Raw genomic sequence first — 19,486 nt, forward strand, 5'->3', positions numbered from 1 at the left:
CACGTGGGCAGCGCCAGAGCGGCGCGCCGGGCCCGCCCCCACGCGCCCGCCCCCACGCCCCCACGCGCCCGTCCCGCCCTCACGCGCCCCGCCCCGCCTCTTGCGTCCCTGGGGGTGCTGGGGCACTCCTGGAAAAATGTTTATTCGTGCAACAATCCCGGGCGGTACTACTTCCTCCTCTTCTTGGCCGCCTTGAGCCTTTCCTCGATCAGTCCCTGGGCCTGCTTCTTGATCTCGGCCCGCGACGGGACGTAGCTGTGGTCCACGTCGCCAAACTGGAAGCTTTCTGCACGGGCGGGAGCGGGCCGCTGGCAGCCTGACCCCGCGCCCGCCACCCCGGGATTGAGTTCGCAGCCGCTTCCTACTTCCGGTGTCGGGGTTCTGCGACCTGTATTGCCTGGCGGTTGGGGAAAGGCTGACCCCTGGCGTGGCCCATTCTTAGAAAGGCATGGGCTCGGGAGTTACACCCAGGGCTGGACGAACTACCCGGAACCACCTCCCTCCTGTGACTCACCCAAACCCTCTGACTTCAATCACCCAGGGCCAGGTACCAGGCCACCAGGGCCTGTTGGAATGAGCCAGTCCTGAGCTGCCCACCTGCCTTGCCTTTGGCCACAGAAACCCTACCCAGTGCTCTGGCCTGGGTCTCTCCTTGAGGCGCCCTGCTTGGTGTGCCCCTCCTCTCGGGAAAATTGTCATACTTCTTCTATGGCTATAGACTTTCCTGGTCACCACCGAGGCACCTCCATTAATGTAGTCCCTCTTGGCACCCCTGTCCCTCCAGGATGTCCTGGTCAGATGGAGGGGATATCTTCCCCTACCTTTGCAGCTCAGACCCACTTCTGATTGCCACTGTGGCCCCTCCCAGTGGTCAGGTCCTCCTGAGCAGCCTCACCTATCATGTCTTCCTCTGCATCTTCAAAGGTGATCCTAGTGTTGTGCTTCTCCTTCAGAGTTGAGGACTCCAGGGTGTCCCTCACCTTTGTGCTGACCTGTAGGTCAGTGCCCCTGTCAGCTTGGAGAGGACCTGGGCCATTTGGGTGCCCCCTGGCCCAGAACTACCTCCTCAGTCCTGGGCAGCATTTGCAGGCGGTCAATCAGGTACATGAGCTTCCCCTGGCAGTATGTCAGCTTACTAAACAAATCAAGGGTATCGGAGGGTGCCACTTCTTTCTGTAGGCCAGAGGATGGTCTCGTCTCCTCTCTGGCCCCATCCAGAGGCCCTGGGTACAGCAGCTCCTCCCTACTCTGCTGGTACCTGGGCAGCAGGCAAGGCGATGCCGATGAGTCGGATGTACAGGTTGTCAATGCCTGTCTGGAGGACCAGCAGTAGCTGCTGGCTCCTGGTCATGTGGTTGTAGGCCTCCTGGAGCCTGGCTTCTTCCTCCTGCAGCATGTTCTTTATCTTGGACTCAATGGACTTAAAGCTGTGGAGTATGAAGGGAAACACAGCAGGGAAAGTGGCACAGACCCCAGGGCCCAAGGAAGGCCAGGAAGCCAGGTCTGAGCTGGGGACTGTGCTAACTCCAAAGGCTTAGGTGTTCAGACACCAGTAAGTGTGTCCCCCAGCTTCTACAAAGCCACAGACTCATCATCTGTGAGTCCCAGCTGTTGCCACATGGGGTGGTCCAGCAGTCCTGGAAGCTGAGTACCTGACAGAGCTGGGCATCTGGCGGAACTTGAGTAGTGCCTCCTCCAGCTCCAACTTCTTCATCAGGGCCTCTAGCTGTACCCGCCGCTGCTCACAGTCCTCCATCTGCAGCTCCAAGTTCTCCTCTGTGTTTTTTTGAGCCAGGAAGCGGCCAGCGATGTCCTAACCAATCCAGGATACAGAGAAGCAGGTGTGGGCCCGGAAAGGCAAATGGGGCTCATGCAGCCTGGGCCCCTCCCTTTGGCCAGTGCAGGTTTTCTGTACCAGAGGCTCAGTCTGATGCTGCCTGCTGCCTGCCACTGAGGACTGGGAGTGGGGGAAGGAGGGCAGCTACAGGGCATGTGTGTCCTGGAAGAGAACCTTCACAATGGGTAAAGGATAATAACCCCACCTGTAGCCAAGGAGACCATGAATCACCTTCAGTTCCTGTGTGACGATAGACAAGCTCATATCAGGGACATGTATAGGAGCTCAAGGCCCAATAACAAACCAGGTGGGATTAAAATAAATGGGGCCTGTGAGAGGCAGCTGCTCGCTGTGGCTCAGTCAGGTCGGGAAGGGGTGAGAATTGGAGGTACAGGCTGTTCCTTAGTTTTTGGATGCTCAGGTTCCAACAGGCTCCATATCCTTGGAATGGGTTGCTTTGTCCTGGGAGTACTCTCCAGGGGCTGTGCCTTGCAGACCCAGCTCCTTCCACACCTGAAAGCAGCATATCTGGGGGGTTCAGCTTTCTGTGTCCTTTCCAGAGGGCTTGGCCCAGCTCAGCTACCTTCCTGCCATGCCCTGGGAGTGTGAGGAAGTCTTACCCAGAGGTGAGAGCATCGCACTGCAGACTTGACCTTCTCCACCCAAGCAGTCACCTCCGTCTGGTATTCAAGTTCTGCTGTGGAAGTTTCTTTCTTCTTCACTGGGAAGAAGAGAGGGGAAGAGGTGGTTAGCATGCAGGGATGGCTACAGGATGTCTCTGTACCTATCCAGCCATTGGGGAGGTCAGCTGAGGAATCAGGTACCCCAAGTCACCTGTACCTGTGACTACTCCCTTCTTGTGGGTCCTTCTGGGACACTCCAGGGAAGCCCCAGTGCAGAGGAGGGCAGGGGGCAGCATGGCACTGTGGGGCTTCATGGCACTTTCAGAGGCAGCTCTGAGAAGTCACTGGGTAACAGCCCCTAGGTTCTGGGGAAGGGATCCCTTGGCCACACAGGCCAAGGGCTCACAGCCTCTGCAGGGGCTATCTCCTTCACTCTGGTGGCTCAGGTTCTACTGGGCCTTGTGGTGACCTAACTTTATGGTCCCAGCCAGAGCTGGCCTTGGAGACCCTGACTGAGCAGGCAGGAAGCTCAGACTAACCCTTCAGAGTATCCGAAATCATCACATTGGAGGGGAAGTCCAGGTCTGTCTGGCCCTGATGGGAGAAAGCAGGTGAGAGTGAACTTGGCCCTCTGGAGGGAGTGGCCCTTCAGGCAGTCCTGAGTGAAGGGTCCTCCTGGCCCTCCTGTGCTGTGAGTCTTGGTGGGTGGGTATGCCTGCCAGGCCCATCCCAGGACGTACCTGGCGGTACTTCTCGCTGGTCTCCTTGGTGTGGATCTTGTCAATGAGCTTCTTCTGCTGGTTGAGCCGGTTCTCCCGTGCCCTGCGCTCCTCAATGAAGGACGCCTCCTTTTTCCTCATGTTCCTCTGGGAACACAGGTACACCATGGGGGTGCTGTCTCACCACAGCCATCACTGGCCCTAGACCCAGTGGTCCATTTCAGTCCTTGTCTCACCAGGTTGTGGAGTACTGACTGAGGCTTTTGGCCATGCCCTTCTCCATGGAAGCTCACGCCCACTGGCCCCCACCATCCTCGTGGGGTAGACACCCCTTTGCCTCTCAGCACAGGGACTCCAGGCTGGCACATGCTTGCCCTCTCTTGCAGCCCAGGCTTTCCACAGCACTCGAGACCTGTGCATGTCCATATGCCTCCCAGCCCACTCAACCAGATTCCATCAAAGTGGACACAATATGTCTAAAACCAAATTCATCATCTTCCGCCCAAGGCCTGGCCTCTTCTAGCATAGCCTGCTGCAGGGGCTGGAGCCTGACCAGCTCCCCTGCTTGTGCTTGCTGACTGCTTTCTTTGTCACCATCCCCAGTGTCAAATCCCACAGCGGGGACCTCTTAAAGCCTTCTCTGTCTGTTTCTGGCTATTGGCCTCCACTGTAGGCTTGGCTAGGTGGCCAGCATTTCTGCCCTGGAGCCTTCCAGCCCTGGCAACCAGTGTGAACCATTTTGAAGCACAAATCTGACCATGTCTCCATCTCCTCCCAGGCCCCAGGTTAGGGGACCCTGCTGTCCCCACTGACTCACATACTCACATACTGTACCTGCAGTTCTCTTCCTCCGGCTACATGTAGATCCTTCACTTTTCTGTCCCTTCTCCTCCTGCGCTCTGGCTGCCCCTGAGTTGCTGGATCTTTTTTTCAGAACCCACTGAAGCACTGTGTCCTTGAAAAGCCAGCCTGGACCTCCCCTAGTATCCAGCAACTCAGATGGACTCTGTGATACCCTACACATTTCTGCCACTCTGGCCCAGATATTGTGTAGTATTTCTTCAGGGATTAATGGATGGGCCCTACCCACTTCAGAAGGGTGGGTATGTCTCCCCAGAGCCTTTTAGAGGTCTTGGCACAGACTGGGTCCATGGGGGCCACTGCCCTGGGCACATTTACCTTATGACTGCCAATGGGAGCCCTCTCCCCCCATGCAGTGGGTGGGGCAGTCTGCTGGAGCCTTTCAGAGATTGCTGTGGTGTGGGCATGGGGGTGTCCTGACAGGTCTGGGCCAGCCACACAGGTTTGAGAGAGCCACCTGTAGCCACCCAAACCGTGGGGCCTAAACTCACCTTGACCTCATCAGTAATCATCATGGCTTCTTGGGACATGACTGACATGTCCGACAGTTCTGAATAGTAGTTGACCACCAGGTTCTGCAGCTTGTCCAGCTCCGTGGGGTATCCTATAAGTACCTGCATGGAGTGGGCACAGGCAGGTGGGCATGGAGGCCATAGGCAACGTCAGTGCTGCCCACACTATGCTGGCTTCCCTCATGCCTCCCTGATTCCCTTGTAGCCTCTACACAGAATGGATCTCACCCACCCTCCATCCTTACTGTATGAGCTCTTGAGAATAGTGATGGGGTCTGATCTGTGGCCCTAGCCTAGAGCAGGGCACAGGGACGATGAGAGAAATGTTCTGGGAGAAGCAGGCAGCCTGGAGACTCCCACTGCCCAGGCCTGAACATGGTAAGGAAATAATGTTCTACACCAAGAAAGACTGACTCTGGAGCCCAGGAGGGTTTGCTTGGGGGCAACTCCCTCTGCAAGTGGAGCAGAGGGGCTTGAAACCTGGGTTTATGGTCACAGAACCCAAGCTCAAAGGCAAGGCCACTCCTATCAGCCAGCCATATAACCTTCGGAAAGTTACTTAACTTCTCTGAGTGTCTCTGTCTGTAGAAAGGTTATACTGGTTCTTTCAAAAAGTTGCTGTCAGCATCAATGGACAATGTAAGATGGAGTGTTTAACACAAGGCCAGGTGCAAAGGGTCAAAAAGAGTTTAGCTATTAGTAGTCTGTTGTTAATAACCACAAAGTCCCGATCCTTGCCAAATTTTTAAAAAAGTGTAGATTGCTATGGGAATTTTTAAAAAGTGTATATGTTCTGAAAAGAAGCAGGTACTACAGAGGAGAGACATAAGGCATGCCCAAGCGAAAATATGGGGAGGGGGCCAGGAAAGAAAGGTGGGCAGGGCCTCTAGGTGAGCATCCAACACCAGGGCTGGAGGCAAGACAGGAGGACGGGAGGATGGAGTTGAGAGATGGGCATGGGGCCTGGGGTTGGGAACTAGACTCCCAAGGAAGAGCTGCCCTTCCCAGCCTATCCACCTGAGCCCAGTCTTAGGGCTTCCCCTGCCCACCTTTCTAGGCCCTGGGCTCTCAGGCAGGCCCATCATGCTGTTCTCAGCACCTGGCTGCCTGTGAATCTCCCTCCACATCTCTGCTCTGAAATGTGGGAGGCAGCGGGGCAGTGACAAACCTCCCTGAAAGGGATCTTGCCTCACAGTGGGATTTGTAGCCATCAGGGGCCAGGATCTGTTGTCTGCTAGAGTGGGGCAGCTGGATGGGAAGGCAAGCAGCAAGCTGTAGGCCCAGCAGACCTCCAAGGTACAGAGGTGTCAACTCTGTACCATATTGGGGAACTGAGGGCCAGGCTGGTCTCTGACCCTCACAGGCTCACACTAAGCCATTTCCTATGTGTGAGAAAGTCCAAATGGCTCTGCTACACTCCACAATTGCATTCTTGAAAAATGAAGCTCTTAGATGTTTCCAAGTACTTTAGAGCCCTGTTTTGTTGGCAGCCTGGAGGAGAGCGCAGGTCTGGGGGCAGCCCCGTCGCACCGAGACCCGACCCCCAGGCCGGGGTGGGGAGAGGGGCTCACTTTCTTCAGGTAGTCTAGCAGGCCCAGGTACAGCAGGTGGATGTTCTGGCAAGTGGTGATCTTGAGCGTCGTCTTTTCGATGTTGTTCTCCAGCTGGCGGATGACCTGGGTCAGGTACAGGGTTCATTGAGAGCGCCTGGGGACAGGCCAGCCAGAGGCAGAGACCCTGCCCAGCGCTCAGCTTTCTCCCAAGAGGTCGCTCCACTAGTGCAGCCCCTCCCGCATGGCTGCCCCTTCTCCACTGGAATTCCGCTTCTCTAGAGGACCTGCCCTGAGGCTGAGTCGCCTTCAGACCAAGGAGCCCTATACTGCAGGGTCCACCAGCCAACAGAGCCCCGCCCCCGTAGCCCCGCCCATTCGGAGGCTCCGGCCTGGCGAGCTCGCAGAGCTCCGCGCCCGAGGCACCTGCAGCATCCTCTTCTCCTCCTTGGAGGCTTCTGACTTGTTCCGCAGGCTGGCCAGCTCCAGTTGCATGCTTTCCAGCCTCTCCCCGCGCAGCCGCACCAGATGGATCAGCATGTTGTGCGCGTTCACACGATCGAAGACGTACTTGCGCAGATTCGCCCGCGCCACCTGGGTCGGGGAGGGCAACCGTGCGTGCGTGCGTGCGCGATGGGGCGCCGCGGGGCACCCAGGAGGGACGCGTGGCTGCCCTACAGGAGCCCTGGGATGGGAACTTGCTCTTCCCTCCACAGGTTCCAGAGCGCTGTACAGTTAGGGGTGGGTCATGGGACGGGGCGAGGGGTCGGCCCCTGGCTTGTCAGCCTCGGTACCTCCACGGTGCTGCGGCCTTGCGCCATCCTCGTGTGCACGTCCTTCCCGCAAGCTTTGGAGATGGTCCACTGGTCGTTCTGCGGAAGGGCGGCGGCTGAGCCAGGCGTAAAGCCCCAGGCCTCCTCCAGCCGCCGGCCCCTGCAGGCATCTCCCTGAGGCCTCTTTTACCAAATACTAGCCCAGCACCAAGACCTCTGCTCCTGGGGCCGCCAGAGGAGAGCACCGCGCCACCCGACTGGCCACGCAGGAGGGTCTGGCTTGGGCGCCAGGGGCCGGGGGTTTGGAGAGGGACGCCAGAGGCCCCTGCGGCGGGACTGGGACGTGCGTTTCAGACGCTGAGCCCTCCGAGTGGGTGGTGAGGAACCTGCCCTGGGCAAGGGTCATAGTCAATCTCTCCCCACAGCCCCCTGCCTCAAGAGAGGAAAGGGTGGGGGATGAGAAGAGGGGGTGTGTATTTCTTCAGCTCGAGCCCGCCCCCATCCCCCACCTGCGAGGAGGGGGCAGGGCTTGGGCACCTTCTTGGCCAAAGCCCAGTCCTGGGCCCCACGGCGGATGTTGCTGCGCAGAAGGGCCTGGGTTGCTTTGTTCTGTGCGATCTTGTCCTTCACCCCCTGGATCTGGAGCGCCCGACATTGCTCTGTGGTGAAGGAGGGGACAGGGTGGCCAGGGTGAGGGCGGGGAGGCAAGAGAAGGGTAAGGGAGAACACTGCTTCCCCAGCCATGCTCCCTCCTCCCACTCTTCTCTGGGAGGAACGGGCTCCACTCCTCTGCAGGGGTGATCTGCAGGGTTGTCAGTGAAAGAGTGTTGGAGAGGCCCAAACCAGGAATGGGGCATCCTTACTGTCTTCCAAATATGCTACCCACAGAAGAGGCAGGCTCTTCCCGTCTCTTTGGTTCTGGTGCCCCAGTTGCTCTTAAGCTCACAAATCTCCTTTAGGTTCCCTCCTTCATACAGCCCCCTCCCATGGCAGACCCCTTAGATTCCCTTCTCCCAGCCTGGGCCTTGGGGATGGCGGTGGGGGTATAGTTGGATGACCAATTGCTCCTCCATGTCCTGGTGTTAAAACTGAAGGTACTGGTCCAAGAACAAGGAACCAAGAACCCTTGGTCCCTGCAGGCCAAGTTTCAGCCAGCGCAGGGCTCACCTTGAAGCCGAGTGATGGTCCTTAGCTCCTGACTCTCCACATCTGCCTCATGCACTTTCATGATGGCTCTCAGGGTCCTTCGGGATCCCTGTGCGCTGCCCACTCTCCCTGTGTGTTGTCTATTCAACAGAGCCAATGCTCAGATTGTCCCTGGAATTTCAGCCCATTGTGAGGGTGGTCAGGGTTCTCAATGCCCAGAGAATATGGAATCCCCTCCTCCAGCCAGCCTCAGAATCACCTCTGGACAGTTGCCCTAATGGAAGAGTCTTGTAGTGGCTGCTCACTGCTTAGGACCTCTGCTGTGTCCAGGAACCTGTTTCCTTGGTGGTGGTGGATAATTTGTAACTGTCTGGCATAGCACCCCATGCCTGCACCTCTGCACCTTCCATGTTCCCTCCCATGCCCCTGGGCTGCTTCTATAGTCTCTGGACTGTGTCTCCCAAACCTATTCTGATGTCTTTACCTTGCAGGAACTCTATCCCCCGACCCATGTTCCAACTTCAAAGTCCATACCCTGGGTGACCTGGCTTACCATTCACTTCCCCATTTCTTCCACCTTCTCCTGATCTTTGCTGTGCTGCCTGGAGCCCAGCCAGTCGGCCCCCACCTCCCTCAGAACCCCTGGGCCTTTGTTCAGAAGTTACTTTCTCTAGGAGGGCCAGCTCCCTGCCCCTGACCCTTCCCTTTCCCCTAGAGTAGTGTGCATGGAGAAATGAACAGCCTGGGATGCTGGGGGCCACATGAGATATAGGTACCTGTTCCCCAGCCTTGTTGGCATGGGTTTTTTATAACAAAGCACCACAGACTAGTGACTCACACAAGTTTATTCTCAGTCCCGGAGGCTGAAGTCTAGGATCCAGGTGCCAAAGGCTGGTTTCCCTGAGGCCTGATTCCTTGGCTTACAGACACTGTCTTTTCCCTGGGCCCTCAGGGAGTTGTCTCTCTGTGCATGTTTGTGTCCTGATCTCCTCCTGTAAGAGCACACACCGGTCACATTGGATTAGGCTCCCCATGACCTCATTTAACCTTTATGTACCTTGTTAAAGACTCTGTCTTAGTCACATCCCAAAGTACTAGGGGACACAATCAGACCACAACATACACAATTTGGTGTCTGGCGGAAACAAGCTTGCTAGCTCTCCATTCTCCCTTGGATACTGACTCCCTGAACTTCAGTGGGACATGTGCCTGGCCAGAGCAAAACTGCCTTCCTGGGTGTCCCTACCATAGATGCTCAGTTCTGGCCAGTGGTGTGTAAGCAGAAATGGTAGGTGACCTGCTTTCCTTGTCTCCTTTCTTCCTCCTGCATAATGTGATAAAGAGACAATGCTGGAGTCCGTGTGACCACCTGGCACCATGATGAGTGGTCATGGAGGGAACAGGCTGAAAGGAGCCTTGTTCTTGACTAACCACCCTGGCCCGCTACTGTGGTCTGAGCAGTCTGTCCTCCAAAACTCATGCCAGAGTTTAATACCCCTTGTTAGGTATTAAAAAGCTGGAAACTTGGACTGTGGTGTTCAGAGGTGGGGGTCTCTGGGAAGGGGTTAAAGATTAGATAAGGTCAGTAGGTAGGGTGGAGCCCTCCTGATAGAAGACTGGTGGCCTTGCAGGAAGAGAGAAAGAACAGGAGACCCATATGCTGTTGCTCACCAGGGATGCGCTGGGCCACCTCTGGACCTTGTCAGCAAAATGACCATCACCAGATATAGCCTCTCATGCTTTGACCAGACTTGGGCCAAAATAAATCCCTTTTCTTTATAGGTATGGTATATTATGGGCACCAGGAAACAGATTAAGGCACCCACCTGGACTTTTACAGGAAAGAAAATGAAGTTCTAGTTCTAGTTTGCCTAAGCCATTGTTATCTTGGGCCTGTGGCCATTCTGCCTTCCTTCTGAGACACCCTCAACAGACATTCTGAATGAGTGGCTCCAAGATGCCAGGGCAGAGCTGGCTGACCCAGCAGTGGGCCTTCTAGTACGGGGAGTGGAAGTCTGGACCATCTCTGCCTCTGTCTTTGTGGACTGTGATGAAGGCCATCTGGCCTTCAGCTTTCCTTTTCCATGGAGAGGAGGCCTCACCAATAGGTGAGTTTGGAATGACAGGGACCCCACATAAAGAAGCCTCAGAGCCAGGAGGAATCCGAATTCTGGGGTTCTGCATTAGGAACTTCCTTCCCACATCCTCGGCAGTAGCTGTATTGTCATAAAGATGACATCTGATCTTGGGCTGGGGTGGTGGCTCAGTGGCCTAGGGTACTGGGTTAGATTCTCAGCACCACATATAAATAAATGAATAAAATAAAGGTTCATCAACATCTAAAAAATTTTTTTAAAAGGAAGATGACACCTGATCTGTATTTGTTTCCCTTTGGTAGTACTAGGAATTGAACCCAGGGGTGCTTACCCACTGAGACTTTTTTTTTTTTCTTTTGACAGCGTCTCACTAAGTTGCCCAGATAGGCCTTGAACTTGTGGATTCTGCTTCAGTTTCTCAAGTGATCTCATCTTTGCTCTACCGCTGAACTATACCTCTTGCCCTTTTTTGTTTTTTAAAACAGAGCCTCACAAAGTTGCTGAGGTTGGCCTTGAACTTGCCATCCTCCTGCCTGAGTCTTCCAAGTAGCTGGGATTATAGGCATAGACCACCGTGCCTGGCTGTTCTCATTTCCTTGCCTCCTTTATTTTCAGTTGCTTTAGAGCTCTGGAGGGAAAAAGGACAAGCCATTTATTAGCCTCACACAGCCAGCACCAGTGGTCTCCCCAGACTTGTTGTGGGTGTAGGGGCTGGAAAGGGGACACCAAAGTACCCAGGATGCACAAGTCCCTTCCCACCATGCAGGCTACCTTCTCCACTTGTGTGTGTGCAACAGGGCACAACCATTTCTGGCTCACAGTGTTTACCCTGTTTCTTGCTGCCCCACAGGAGAATGCCCATCCCCAGAACCCTTCTGAACAGATGACCACCTGGGCAGGTCCTGGTTTGGGGGCAGCAACAGCAGAATGCACAGGTCTGTCAGGCTTGGACAGGCATGTGTGCAGAGGACACAGGACACACCTAGGTCCTAGAACTTCAGCTGCTTCTTGCTGCCCCCCAGGCCCTCTCACCTGTGCCTCTGTCTCTGGGAAGTTGCCCTGTCTCCAGGAAGAGCCAGAGGTTGCTGCATTTCTGCGATTCCACTCTTGTCACCCCATAGCTTGCCACAGAGCCTGCAACTGGGGAGCAGGAAGCAGGAGGGTGGTGGGCTGTGGGGCCTTAGCCTTTGCATTTTTCAGAAGGGAAGGTGAGCACAGGCTATGTCTGGGCAGACATGGTGGGTGAATTTGGACAGGGCTTCTATGCAAACTGGAGGCCCAGCCAGAGGCAGGGGTGATGGAACCATATTCTCAGCAGAAACCCATCCTTGCTTAAGACATAGTCACCTGTGCTATTCAGGGGCATTTCAGGTACATACTCTGGGATACCCACCCACAGCCATCAGCACGCTCCACTGCATCGGGTACGGGAACTTTCTCTGAATGAACATCTGCAGGCCGAAGGTCATGCCGGTTCCTGCCAAGAGCCAGGGTCCACCAATCAGCCAGTAGGCTGGGCTGGCTGGGGACCACCTGGGTGCTCCAAGTGCACCTGCTGGCAGGCGGCTTGGCGCCACCTGCTGGAGAGTCAGGGTGGGACAAGAGAGTGCGGTTTTTTTTTTTTTTTTTTTTGACACCACAGGACACCTGGACCCAGCCTACCTGTGACAAAGGTGAACACGCCCTTCATGAAGGCGTTTGACTGGCACGCAGCGTATTCCCCGAGTCCCTGGGAGACGGAAGGGAGTTCGAGGCTCAGTCCTCCCTCCCTCTTCTCTCACCTTCCCTCCAGTCCCTCCTCTGGGCAGGCCCTGGTCGTGGAGGGGTAAGACGCTGGGGACTGAACACGTCCCACCTCCCCTTAAGCCCACCAGGGACGCCCCAGGCCCAGGCAGGAGCGTGCCCCTTCGCCCCTCCTTCCTGCCGGGGCTCCCAGCCAGCCCCCCGTCCCGCTTAGGTCAGCTGCTGAGGCCCGGGGCCGCGTTGTGGGCCGGTCTTCTCACCGGGTGTTTGGCGGCCACGGCGTCGTCGACGCGGGACAGGCCAAGGGTCACCATGGTGGCCTGGTAGGAAGCGCCCGCCTGCAGAAGACGGCGAAGAGAGGCGGGGATGGGGGCGGGGATGGGGGCGGGAACGGGGGGCGGGAACAGGGGCTCCAAAGCGCCGCCTGCGCAGGCGCAGCCACTTGCTTCGCGGACGGGAGAGAAGGTCGTGGTTCCTGTTTATCAAGCTGGGGACGTGCTGCAGAGCTCCACTCAAGGGTTGGAGTTCTTAAAAGCAACCACGAGTATGATTTGGAATTATAATCATATGATTATAATTATATAATTATAATTCCAAATTATAATTTGGAATAATTATTTAGCAAAGTACTTTCTACAATACTGATTAAGCCCATTCTTGGTACCAATTCTGTTCTGAACCTGGGGTCCCACGGGGGACTTGGAGCCCCTGCCCTCAGAGTCTGGCTGACCCTTACTGGCCTCCAACCCAGGAGCGTTGGAAGGCCCAGGCTTCGGGCACCCCTCAGGAGGCTCTCAGAGTTCCCAAAAGTGTGACCCAGCAGTGGGGAAGCAATAGATAGTGTGAGAAGAGGGAGAACCCACAGGCCTTGTCCGTGAGGCTGGAGAGGATGAGAATGCGGGGACATGCGTCTTGCGAGACAGGAGCAGGAAATGGAGCGGAAGAGGTGGATGATGAGTTTCAGGGCAAATACGCTGGAGGAAGGACAGGAGAAACGTTTAAAACAGGTAGAAGAGATGTAGAAGGAGGGATAGGGAAATGCAATTGCAGACTCAAGTTTCTAGACTTCCAGACCTGCCCCTCTCCAAGCCAGTGTCTCTCCCAGACCTTTACCCCCAAAAATTTCTGGAAAAGTTACTGTGAATTCACCCACTTATAAAATTTACTTTGTATACTGTTAATTAGCCCACCAATAAATAGATTTAAGTAAAGAAAGCTATGACATTTTAAGAAATCTGTAGAGGACAAGACTGAGATCATCTCCACACACCTTTCCATACCCACTTCTCACCAAGTTTCCTCTGAAGAAGAGCGAGGAACCTCCAGATCACATCTCTTACTGGAGATGGCCACGTCCTCCCTGAGTGTGAGCTCCTGCTTTCCTCAGGAAGACTGTCCTCTACTGATGTGCTGCAGTTCTTCTCTATCGTGTCTGCCAAGGTCTCAGCTGACCCTGAGTTGAGTGCCCCCTTTCTCCCAAGAACTCTTTGGGATCCTATCCTGGAGATCTCTCTTCTTCGGTGACAGGTTGGTCTGGCTTGCTGTGAAGTCCAGTTGGGTGGTGCAGCCAGGTGGTTTTCTCCTGTTGGGCTCAGACAGTGTGGACTGGCTGGGTTTGGGTGGAGCTGGCTAGAATTTGCTAGGTGAGTGTGCCTGGGTTTGAAGCTTAGTAGGTTGGTTCTGGTGCCTTCCAACAAGCTCAAGGGAGGAGGGAAGACAAGGGGGCATATAGTCAAGGGTCAGGAGCTTGGAGGCACCCCGTAGGGTAGCATGATGCTGGAGTGAGGACAGAAAAGCAGTGATTTGAAAGCCAGCAGGTAAGGTGAGGTGAGGTGAGGTGGCCAGGGCAGGAGGCTGGACCTGAGCAGAGGAGAGGTGTGACCTCCAGGCTGAGAAGGTAGGCATGCACCAGCCACTGTTGGTCCTGAGGGTTGGTGGGAGCATGAGCCGGTTGCTAAAGTCCAAACGGTGGGGAGTGGAGATGCCAAAAGCAAGAGGGTGGCTTGGGGAGTGGATGTGTCCTCAGGGCTCTGGAGAAGGAGGAGGAAGGTTTAGAAGCAGCCATAGAAGAACTGGGCCCTGGGTAGGATGGGGTGGGAGGAGCACACATGCTGAAGGCCGCAGAAAACCTGGGCACAGATCCTGCTTGGCATCCATGGCACAGCCACAGAGATGTGGTGCTTTCAGTTCTGGTCTTCTGAGGCCTCTCTCCTTGGCTTGTAGATGGTGCCTTCTCCTCAGTCCTCATACAATCTTCCCTTTGTGCCCATCTGCTCTGTATATGAGGGTTTAAGGAATGTGCCTCAGGATTGGGGCTAGTTTCTATGGCTTAGCAGCATGTTTGACCTTTCAGGGCTTGGGCCGATAACCTAAGCAGCTTATCAGTGCCCGGAACATTCAGGGGCAAACTTGGGCTCAAGCCTGCAGGGAACGCACGCAGCTGGCCCATCTAGGATGGGAATTGAATAGCCCACTCGAGCAATGCTACCCTTCCCAGAGCTTCCCAGAACACACCAGAGAAAATGATCTACCAGACAGCAGGTTCCTTTCCCAATAAAAAAATAAAAAATAAAATAAAAGGGGCTCAGGATGTAGCTCAGTGATACACAGCCCCTGGGTTCAGAAGAAACAAAACAAAACAAAAACCAATAGCTTTGATTTGTGAGAAATAGAAGGTCTGGTGCTCCATTTTCAAAATATAGTATTCAGCTTTATTTGGATCAAATTGTAGCCATTTTAATTGGAGTCCTTCCCACCCCAATTTAAAAATTAGCCAGTCATGTACATTGTACCCCTAAGTGCTCCAATCAGGGCGAAAGGTAGAGCTGCGTTAGGGATTTAAATCCGCAGACTGGTGCAAGTGGGCTTGCTGCCAGGTCCCAGGAGCACCCCTTTCTGGCAGAAGTAAAGGTTTTCATTGCCTTGGCCACTTTTGAGCACGTGTTTGATTTCTTGCAGGACCTAGTTATTTCTAAGGATTGGAGGTGAGGATCTGAGCTTAGTGCCTTACTTTGATAGACTTATTTCTCCCTTTTAAAATTTCTTGTAAGGCTGGGGTTGTGGCTTAGTGATAGAGCGCTCGCCTCACATTTGTGAAGCCCTAGGTTTGATCCTCAGCACCACATAAAAACAAATAAATTAAATAAAGCTATCGTGTCCATCTACAACTAAAAAAATATACATATATGTATTTTGTATGTGGCGCTGGGGATTGAACCCAGGGCTTTGTGCACGCAAGGCAAGCAGTCTACCAACTGAGCCATATGCGCAGCCCTACAACTAAAAAATATATATTAAAAAATTCCTTGTAGTTAAAGATGCTTTCTTTTGAGCCCAGTGAGGTAGCCCACACTTGTAATCCTAGTGACCTGGGAGCCTGAGGCAGGAGGTCACAAGTTCAGGGCCAGCCTCAGCAATTTAGTGATCACCTCAGCAACTTAGCAAGATCCTCTCTCAAATAATTAAAAGGGCTGGGGGGTGTAGCTCAGTGTTAGAGTGCCCCTGGGTTCAATCCCCAGTACCAAATAATAATAAAAAATAATGATAAATTTAAAAGACTGATGGTTGCTTCTTAGTGAAAGTGATGCATGTTCCATGTGATATCAAGAGCAATGCAGTTGATCCTAAAAGTGAAACACAACTGCAAACCCAGCAGTGCTGGCGAGGGCTCAGACCTTGGGGCACAGGAGCTGCAGGGTGCACAGCAGTATGGCCCGTGGTTCTTGCACCTGCTCCTTCCCAGGGCTTGGGGTTGGGGGCTGGGCAATGCCCCATTGTCCTAGAAGAGCACGGACCACATCCAAAGTCCACCTAGACTCCCTCTATCTCTTTCTGGCCTCAGTGCCACTTACACACCCCAGGTCTGCAGTCTTCTCTCACTCCCTAGCTCCCGCTGCTGAGAACCACACAGCTCCAGGGCAGATGTCGGTCCCCAGCGAGAAGAGAAGTGACTTCCAATGTTCTAAGCTGCTCCCAGTTACTGGCCTAGGCCAAGGGGCTGTAACCTCCTGCCCCAGAGCTCAGGGCTGCACCTCAGTCCCTGCCCCCATGCACCTTTCTGGGGCTGGGAAAGCTTCTGGGTGGGCTGGTCTCCTGAGAGTGAGGGAGGTATGGATCTCCCCAAGCCTCAGACCCCTGAGCCTGGGTTTCCCCAGATGTAATGGGGGAGGGTCTGCCCAAGGCCTCTGTTCTCCTTCTGGGTGAGGCCCTGATGCCTGCCGTGGCCATCTGCTCTGCTGCCTGTCAGCAGGGCCACTGTCTGGCCCCTCATCCTTGCAGGGTTCCCATCTGCCTGCCTGCCCCCTTGGCATTCTGAGGCCAGTGGCGGCCCCTCTGCTCTGCGGCCTCAGGGACCAAGGTGGTGGAGGAGCTGCCGTGGTAAAGAGGCTGCTGGAGGGGAGCTCTACCCCGGAGACCTTGCTGTGCCTCTTGGCCAGGGTGTGTGCAGGGCTGTGGTGAGGGCTGATCTTGGCCCACCCCCAGCCATGGGTCTGCTCCTGGAAGTGGGTCCTGGAAGCTCCAGCTGCCTGCTCCCTCTCTCCTCCTGGTGCTCTGGGAAGTGGCCCAGAGGTAAGGTAATCTTGGTGGCTCTCTGGGCCTAGGCTTTGAGGCCAGCAGGGATGCCTGGGGCCTTCCCTCTACCTGCCACATGCCTTCTTGGCCCAAGCCCTGGCAGGGCCTCTGGGGGTGTTCTCAGGTCCCATGCTTTGGTTGTCTGACCCTTGTTAAGGTCATGGATGGAGTGGTCCCTGCATACTCGATTATATGCTGGACAGTGCTCAGGAGGGAGTGAAGGGACGGGAGGGGGTACAGCACAGACAGCATGCCAGCGGAACACGGGGCTTCTTCTTCCCTCAGTGTGTTCCCCCTCCATGTGTGACCCCTTTTGTCCCCGCCCCCTGGATGGGCATGGCTGCAGGGGTGGTAGTGCTGGGCCAGCCACCCATTCTCCTGCAGCCTAGGCTACCCAGATCTTCCTCTCAGCAGCCTCGTAGGAGCAACCATGTCCTGGGCCAGTCAACCAGTCAGTGCCCTTAGTATAAAGCTCCCTGGGCAGCCAGGCAGGCTGCACCTGTTCAGGTTGCATGGTGGCCACTGTGGTACCATCAGGCCCCCTTGGACACAGAGACACAATTCTTCAGACTGTTCGTGTCCTTGTCCTGGTTGGGGCTTGTGAAGGGAATGTCCTTGTGACTCAACAGGGAGTCTCCTGGAAAGACCCATAACTGTCAGCTCTCCAGGGCCAGCTGGGGTGGGTGTCCTCCAGTTTTTTCTGGGATCCGTCCACAGATCAGCTTGGACTTCAGTTCTCTGGACACTGGAATCAGCTATACTCGGCTTGGGAGGCTCCACCTGGAAATCCCACAGGTCGATTTGGAGCTCTTAGGTCCTGGCAGCATGGGTGGACAGAGGGAAGGGAAGTGCCGAGGCCCAGGCCTGGTGTAAGCAGGGCCTGGTGGGTGGCCCCATCTGGGGGGAAGCCTGGTTGTGGCCCAGGGCCACTGTCTTACCCCCATCATGAGCACCCCCAGAACTTGGTGCCTGGTTGCCAAAGCCTCTTTGTAGGATTCCCAGTTCTGGAAGAAATCTACAGAGCCTTCACTCCTCGTTGGAAAACCTGTGGGGTGGAAGGACAGCTTGTGGGCATGAGTCTGGGACCCTGGGAGCAGGGACTCAAGGGCAGAAGTCCAGGCCCTGCTCCTTTCTCCCTAACTAGAAGGGGCGGGGAGAAGAGGCGGCCGGTGGTGCAGGGGAGTGCAGAGACGCTCCACAGGCTCCAGTGACCCCAGGTTTTGATGCATAGGTCATGACCCCAAGGGTTCTACCACCGGCCCCCTCCCCAGACAGAGGTCAAGGTTCTGCTCCAGGAATGCTCAGGCGTGGGCAGCCAGTCTGAATGATTCTCATTCTCCATCCTGGAGTGGAGAGGCTCTGACCATCACTACATCTAGTAGTGACCTGGACATTGCCCCGGTCCCGCAGGTTGAGGATGGGTCTTCAGACGTAGGCATGTCACCTCATGGATTGAGCTAAGCTCACCTGTTTCTTTCTGATACTATCCCTTTGTCCTGTTTGGGATGGAATGTTCCATGGAAACACCCTTTGTGTGTCCCCTTCTCTTGCTCTGCCTTTGGGCGTGGCCTCCCCAGGTGTCAGTCAACCTGCTGACAGCAGACATCCCAGAGCTAGACTGAGCCCCCTGACACCTGACCCCTTGCCTCATTTGAATGGCTTCTCCCCAATAAAAAGACTCAGCATGCGCTCCTCTCTCTTGGTATCTCTTTCTCTCCTTCTGCAGACCCTTAAGGTCAGAGGAGCCGTCACAGGACACCAAAGAAAAAGGTGTCTCTGTCTCTTGTGTGGTATTTTGTGCAGCCCAGTTTCCCTGGAGTGACCCTGAGGGTTTCAGTTGTGAGGAGTGTGACACTCAGGGTTCTTCCGTGGGGAGGCCAGACCACCATCTCACAGTTTTCCCACCTTCGGCCATCCTGAGGGCTGCTGCCGTGAGCGGACCTCTGGGAACCCACATGTCTGGGCTCCCTACTCACAGCCAATCCACGTTGCAGACTATGGTCAGCAGCCATGGGAGGCAGACTGCCCTTGTGCTGCAGGGCAGGCAGCTGGAGTTGCCTGTACCCAGGGTATGCTCCAGGGACAGGAGTCAAGTAGGGGGGCCAGGTACCTTGAAGTCTAGTCTGGGGAGTGGTCCATGTGGACCTGGCCCCACCCCCCAGCTGGTCATCAGGTGGGGCCGGGAGGTGGGGGCTGGAGGCCTTTCCCATCTCTGGCAGAGCGTGACCCCAGCTTCTCCCACTGGAGGAGACATGGGTGTTGAGAGAATTCCCCACACAAAGACACTTCGCCGGGAGAATTCCAATTTTATTGCAAAAAGCTGTGTGCTTATATAGAACTAAGGGGGAGATGGTAGGGCTTAGATAAATGGCAGGCAACCCGTTTATTGGCAAGTTCTTTCAGATATCAGCTCCAGAGCCCAGGAATTAGTTCTCATTGGGGCTAAGGTTCCCCGCCAGCGAGATTTGAAATTGGCGCCGGCGGGAGAGTTCACACGGGTGGGAACTTTTCGCGCCACTGCAGAAAAGAAGAAGGTAGGAAGAAGAGGTCCTTTAGGCGCCATGTTGGGGTTTTTCTCTGGGGTATGGCTGCTGTTTATACTTTTCCCAACATTCCTCCCTTTTTGTTTTCTTAGGAAGTGGGGCGTCGTTGGTAAGATCCGGCTGCTTCCTGCTGTGTGGGGGCGCTGTGGGGCCTAGAAAGGGAAGTGGAGGAATGCTCGGGGGGCAGGTCTGGGGATATCATGGCAGCCAGAAATAAAACCCAGTGGCTATAGACAGCTACTTCCATAGGGGTGAAGTCTATGAAAGTTCCCTGAAGCCACAAGTTGTCGATGGCATGGAACCAGTCCTGGATGGAGGAGATTGTTGGTATCAGCCACTGGTCCTGTAACAGAGACTCTAGGAAATACTGGAAGCGTTGCCTGGACATGGCGTCACCAGCACCTGAAGAAGATCAGAGCGAATAAAAACAGAATGAAGATAAAAATTAAAGCAAAGGTCAATTTTTGGCAGAAGTTCCATGTTGGGGGACTGACAGAGAAGAGGCCAAGGG

At 55.1% G+C, this 19,486-nt stretch overlaps 2 protein-coding genes across 5 annotated transcripts; both read right to left on the minus strand.

Annotated features, from left to right (window-relative positions):
* Positions 1–139: 139 nt before the first annotated feature.
* Positions 140–8,155, minus strand: Ccdc183 (coiled-coil domain containing 183). 2 transcript variants are annotated; one of them, XM_046465696.2, is made up of 14 exons: positions 8,043–8,155; positions 7,413–7,534; positions 6,897–6,974; positions 6,529–6,696; positions 6,124–6,228; positions 4,532–4,654; positions 3,201–3,326; positions 3,000–3,054; positions 2,458–2,558; positions 1,653–1,813; positions 1,259–1,427; positions 1,063–1,173; positions 896–992; positions 140–286 (listed from the first exon to the last, which is right to left on the minus strand). In XM_046465696.2, exons 1-14 carry the CDS (start codon positions 8,101–8,103, stop codon positions 168–170), a joined length of 1,596 nt encoding a protein of 531 aa, XP_046321652.1. In that variant the 5' UTR covers positions 8,104–8,155; the 3' UTR covers positions 140–167. The 2 variants fall into 2 exon arrangements, with proteins under 2 accessions (XP_046321652.1, XP_058441885.1); XM_058585902.1 differs by lacking the exon at positions 8,043–8,155 and adding an exon at positions 7,066–7,261 and having other exon boundaries at positions 7,413–7,525.
* Positions 8,156–8,874: 719 nt separating this feature from the next.
* Tmem141 (transmembrane protein 141) lies at positions 8,875–12,217 on the minus strand. 3 transcript variants are annotated; one of them, XM_046465697.2, is made up of 6 exons: positions 12,121–12,217; positions 11,780–11,846; positions 11,511–11,594; positions 11,150–11,257; positions 9,268–9,345; positions 8,875–9,013 (listed from the first exon to the last, which is right to left on the minus strand). In XM_046465697.2, the coding sequence occupies exons 1-6, from the start codon at positions 12,172–12,174 to the stop codon at positions 8,970–8,972; spliced, it is 435 nt and encodes a 144-aa protein (XP_046321653.1). In that variant the 5' UTR covers positions 12,175–12,217; the 3' UTR covers positions 8,875–8,969. The 3 variants fall into 3 exon arrangements, with proteins under 3 accessions (XP_046321653.1, XP_046321654.1, XP_046321655.1); XM_046465699.2 differs by lacking the exon at positions 9,268–9,345 and adding an exon at positions 10,696–10,745 and having other exon boundaries at positions 8,929–9,013; XM_046465698.2 differs by lacking the exon at positions 9,268–9,345 and having other exon boundaries at positions 8,878–9,013.
* Positions 12,218–19,486: the final 7,269 nt, after the last annotated feature.

Source organism: Marmota monax, unplaced genomic scaffold (genome assembly GCF_021218885.2).
Source record: "Marmota monax isolate L192 unplaced genomic scaffold, Marmota_monax_Labrador192_F-V1.1 WCK01_AAM20220418_F8-fsc00167, whole genome shotgun sequence".
NCBI classification, from domain to species: Eukaryota; Metazoa; Chordata; class Mammalia; order Rodentia; family Sciuridae; genus Marmota; species Marmota monax.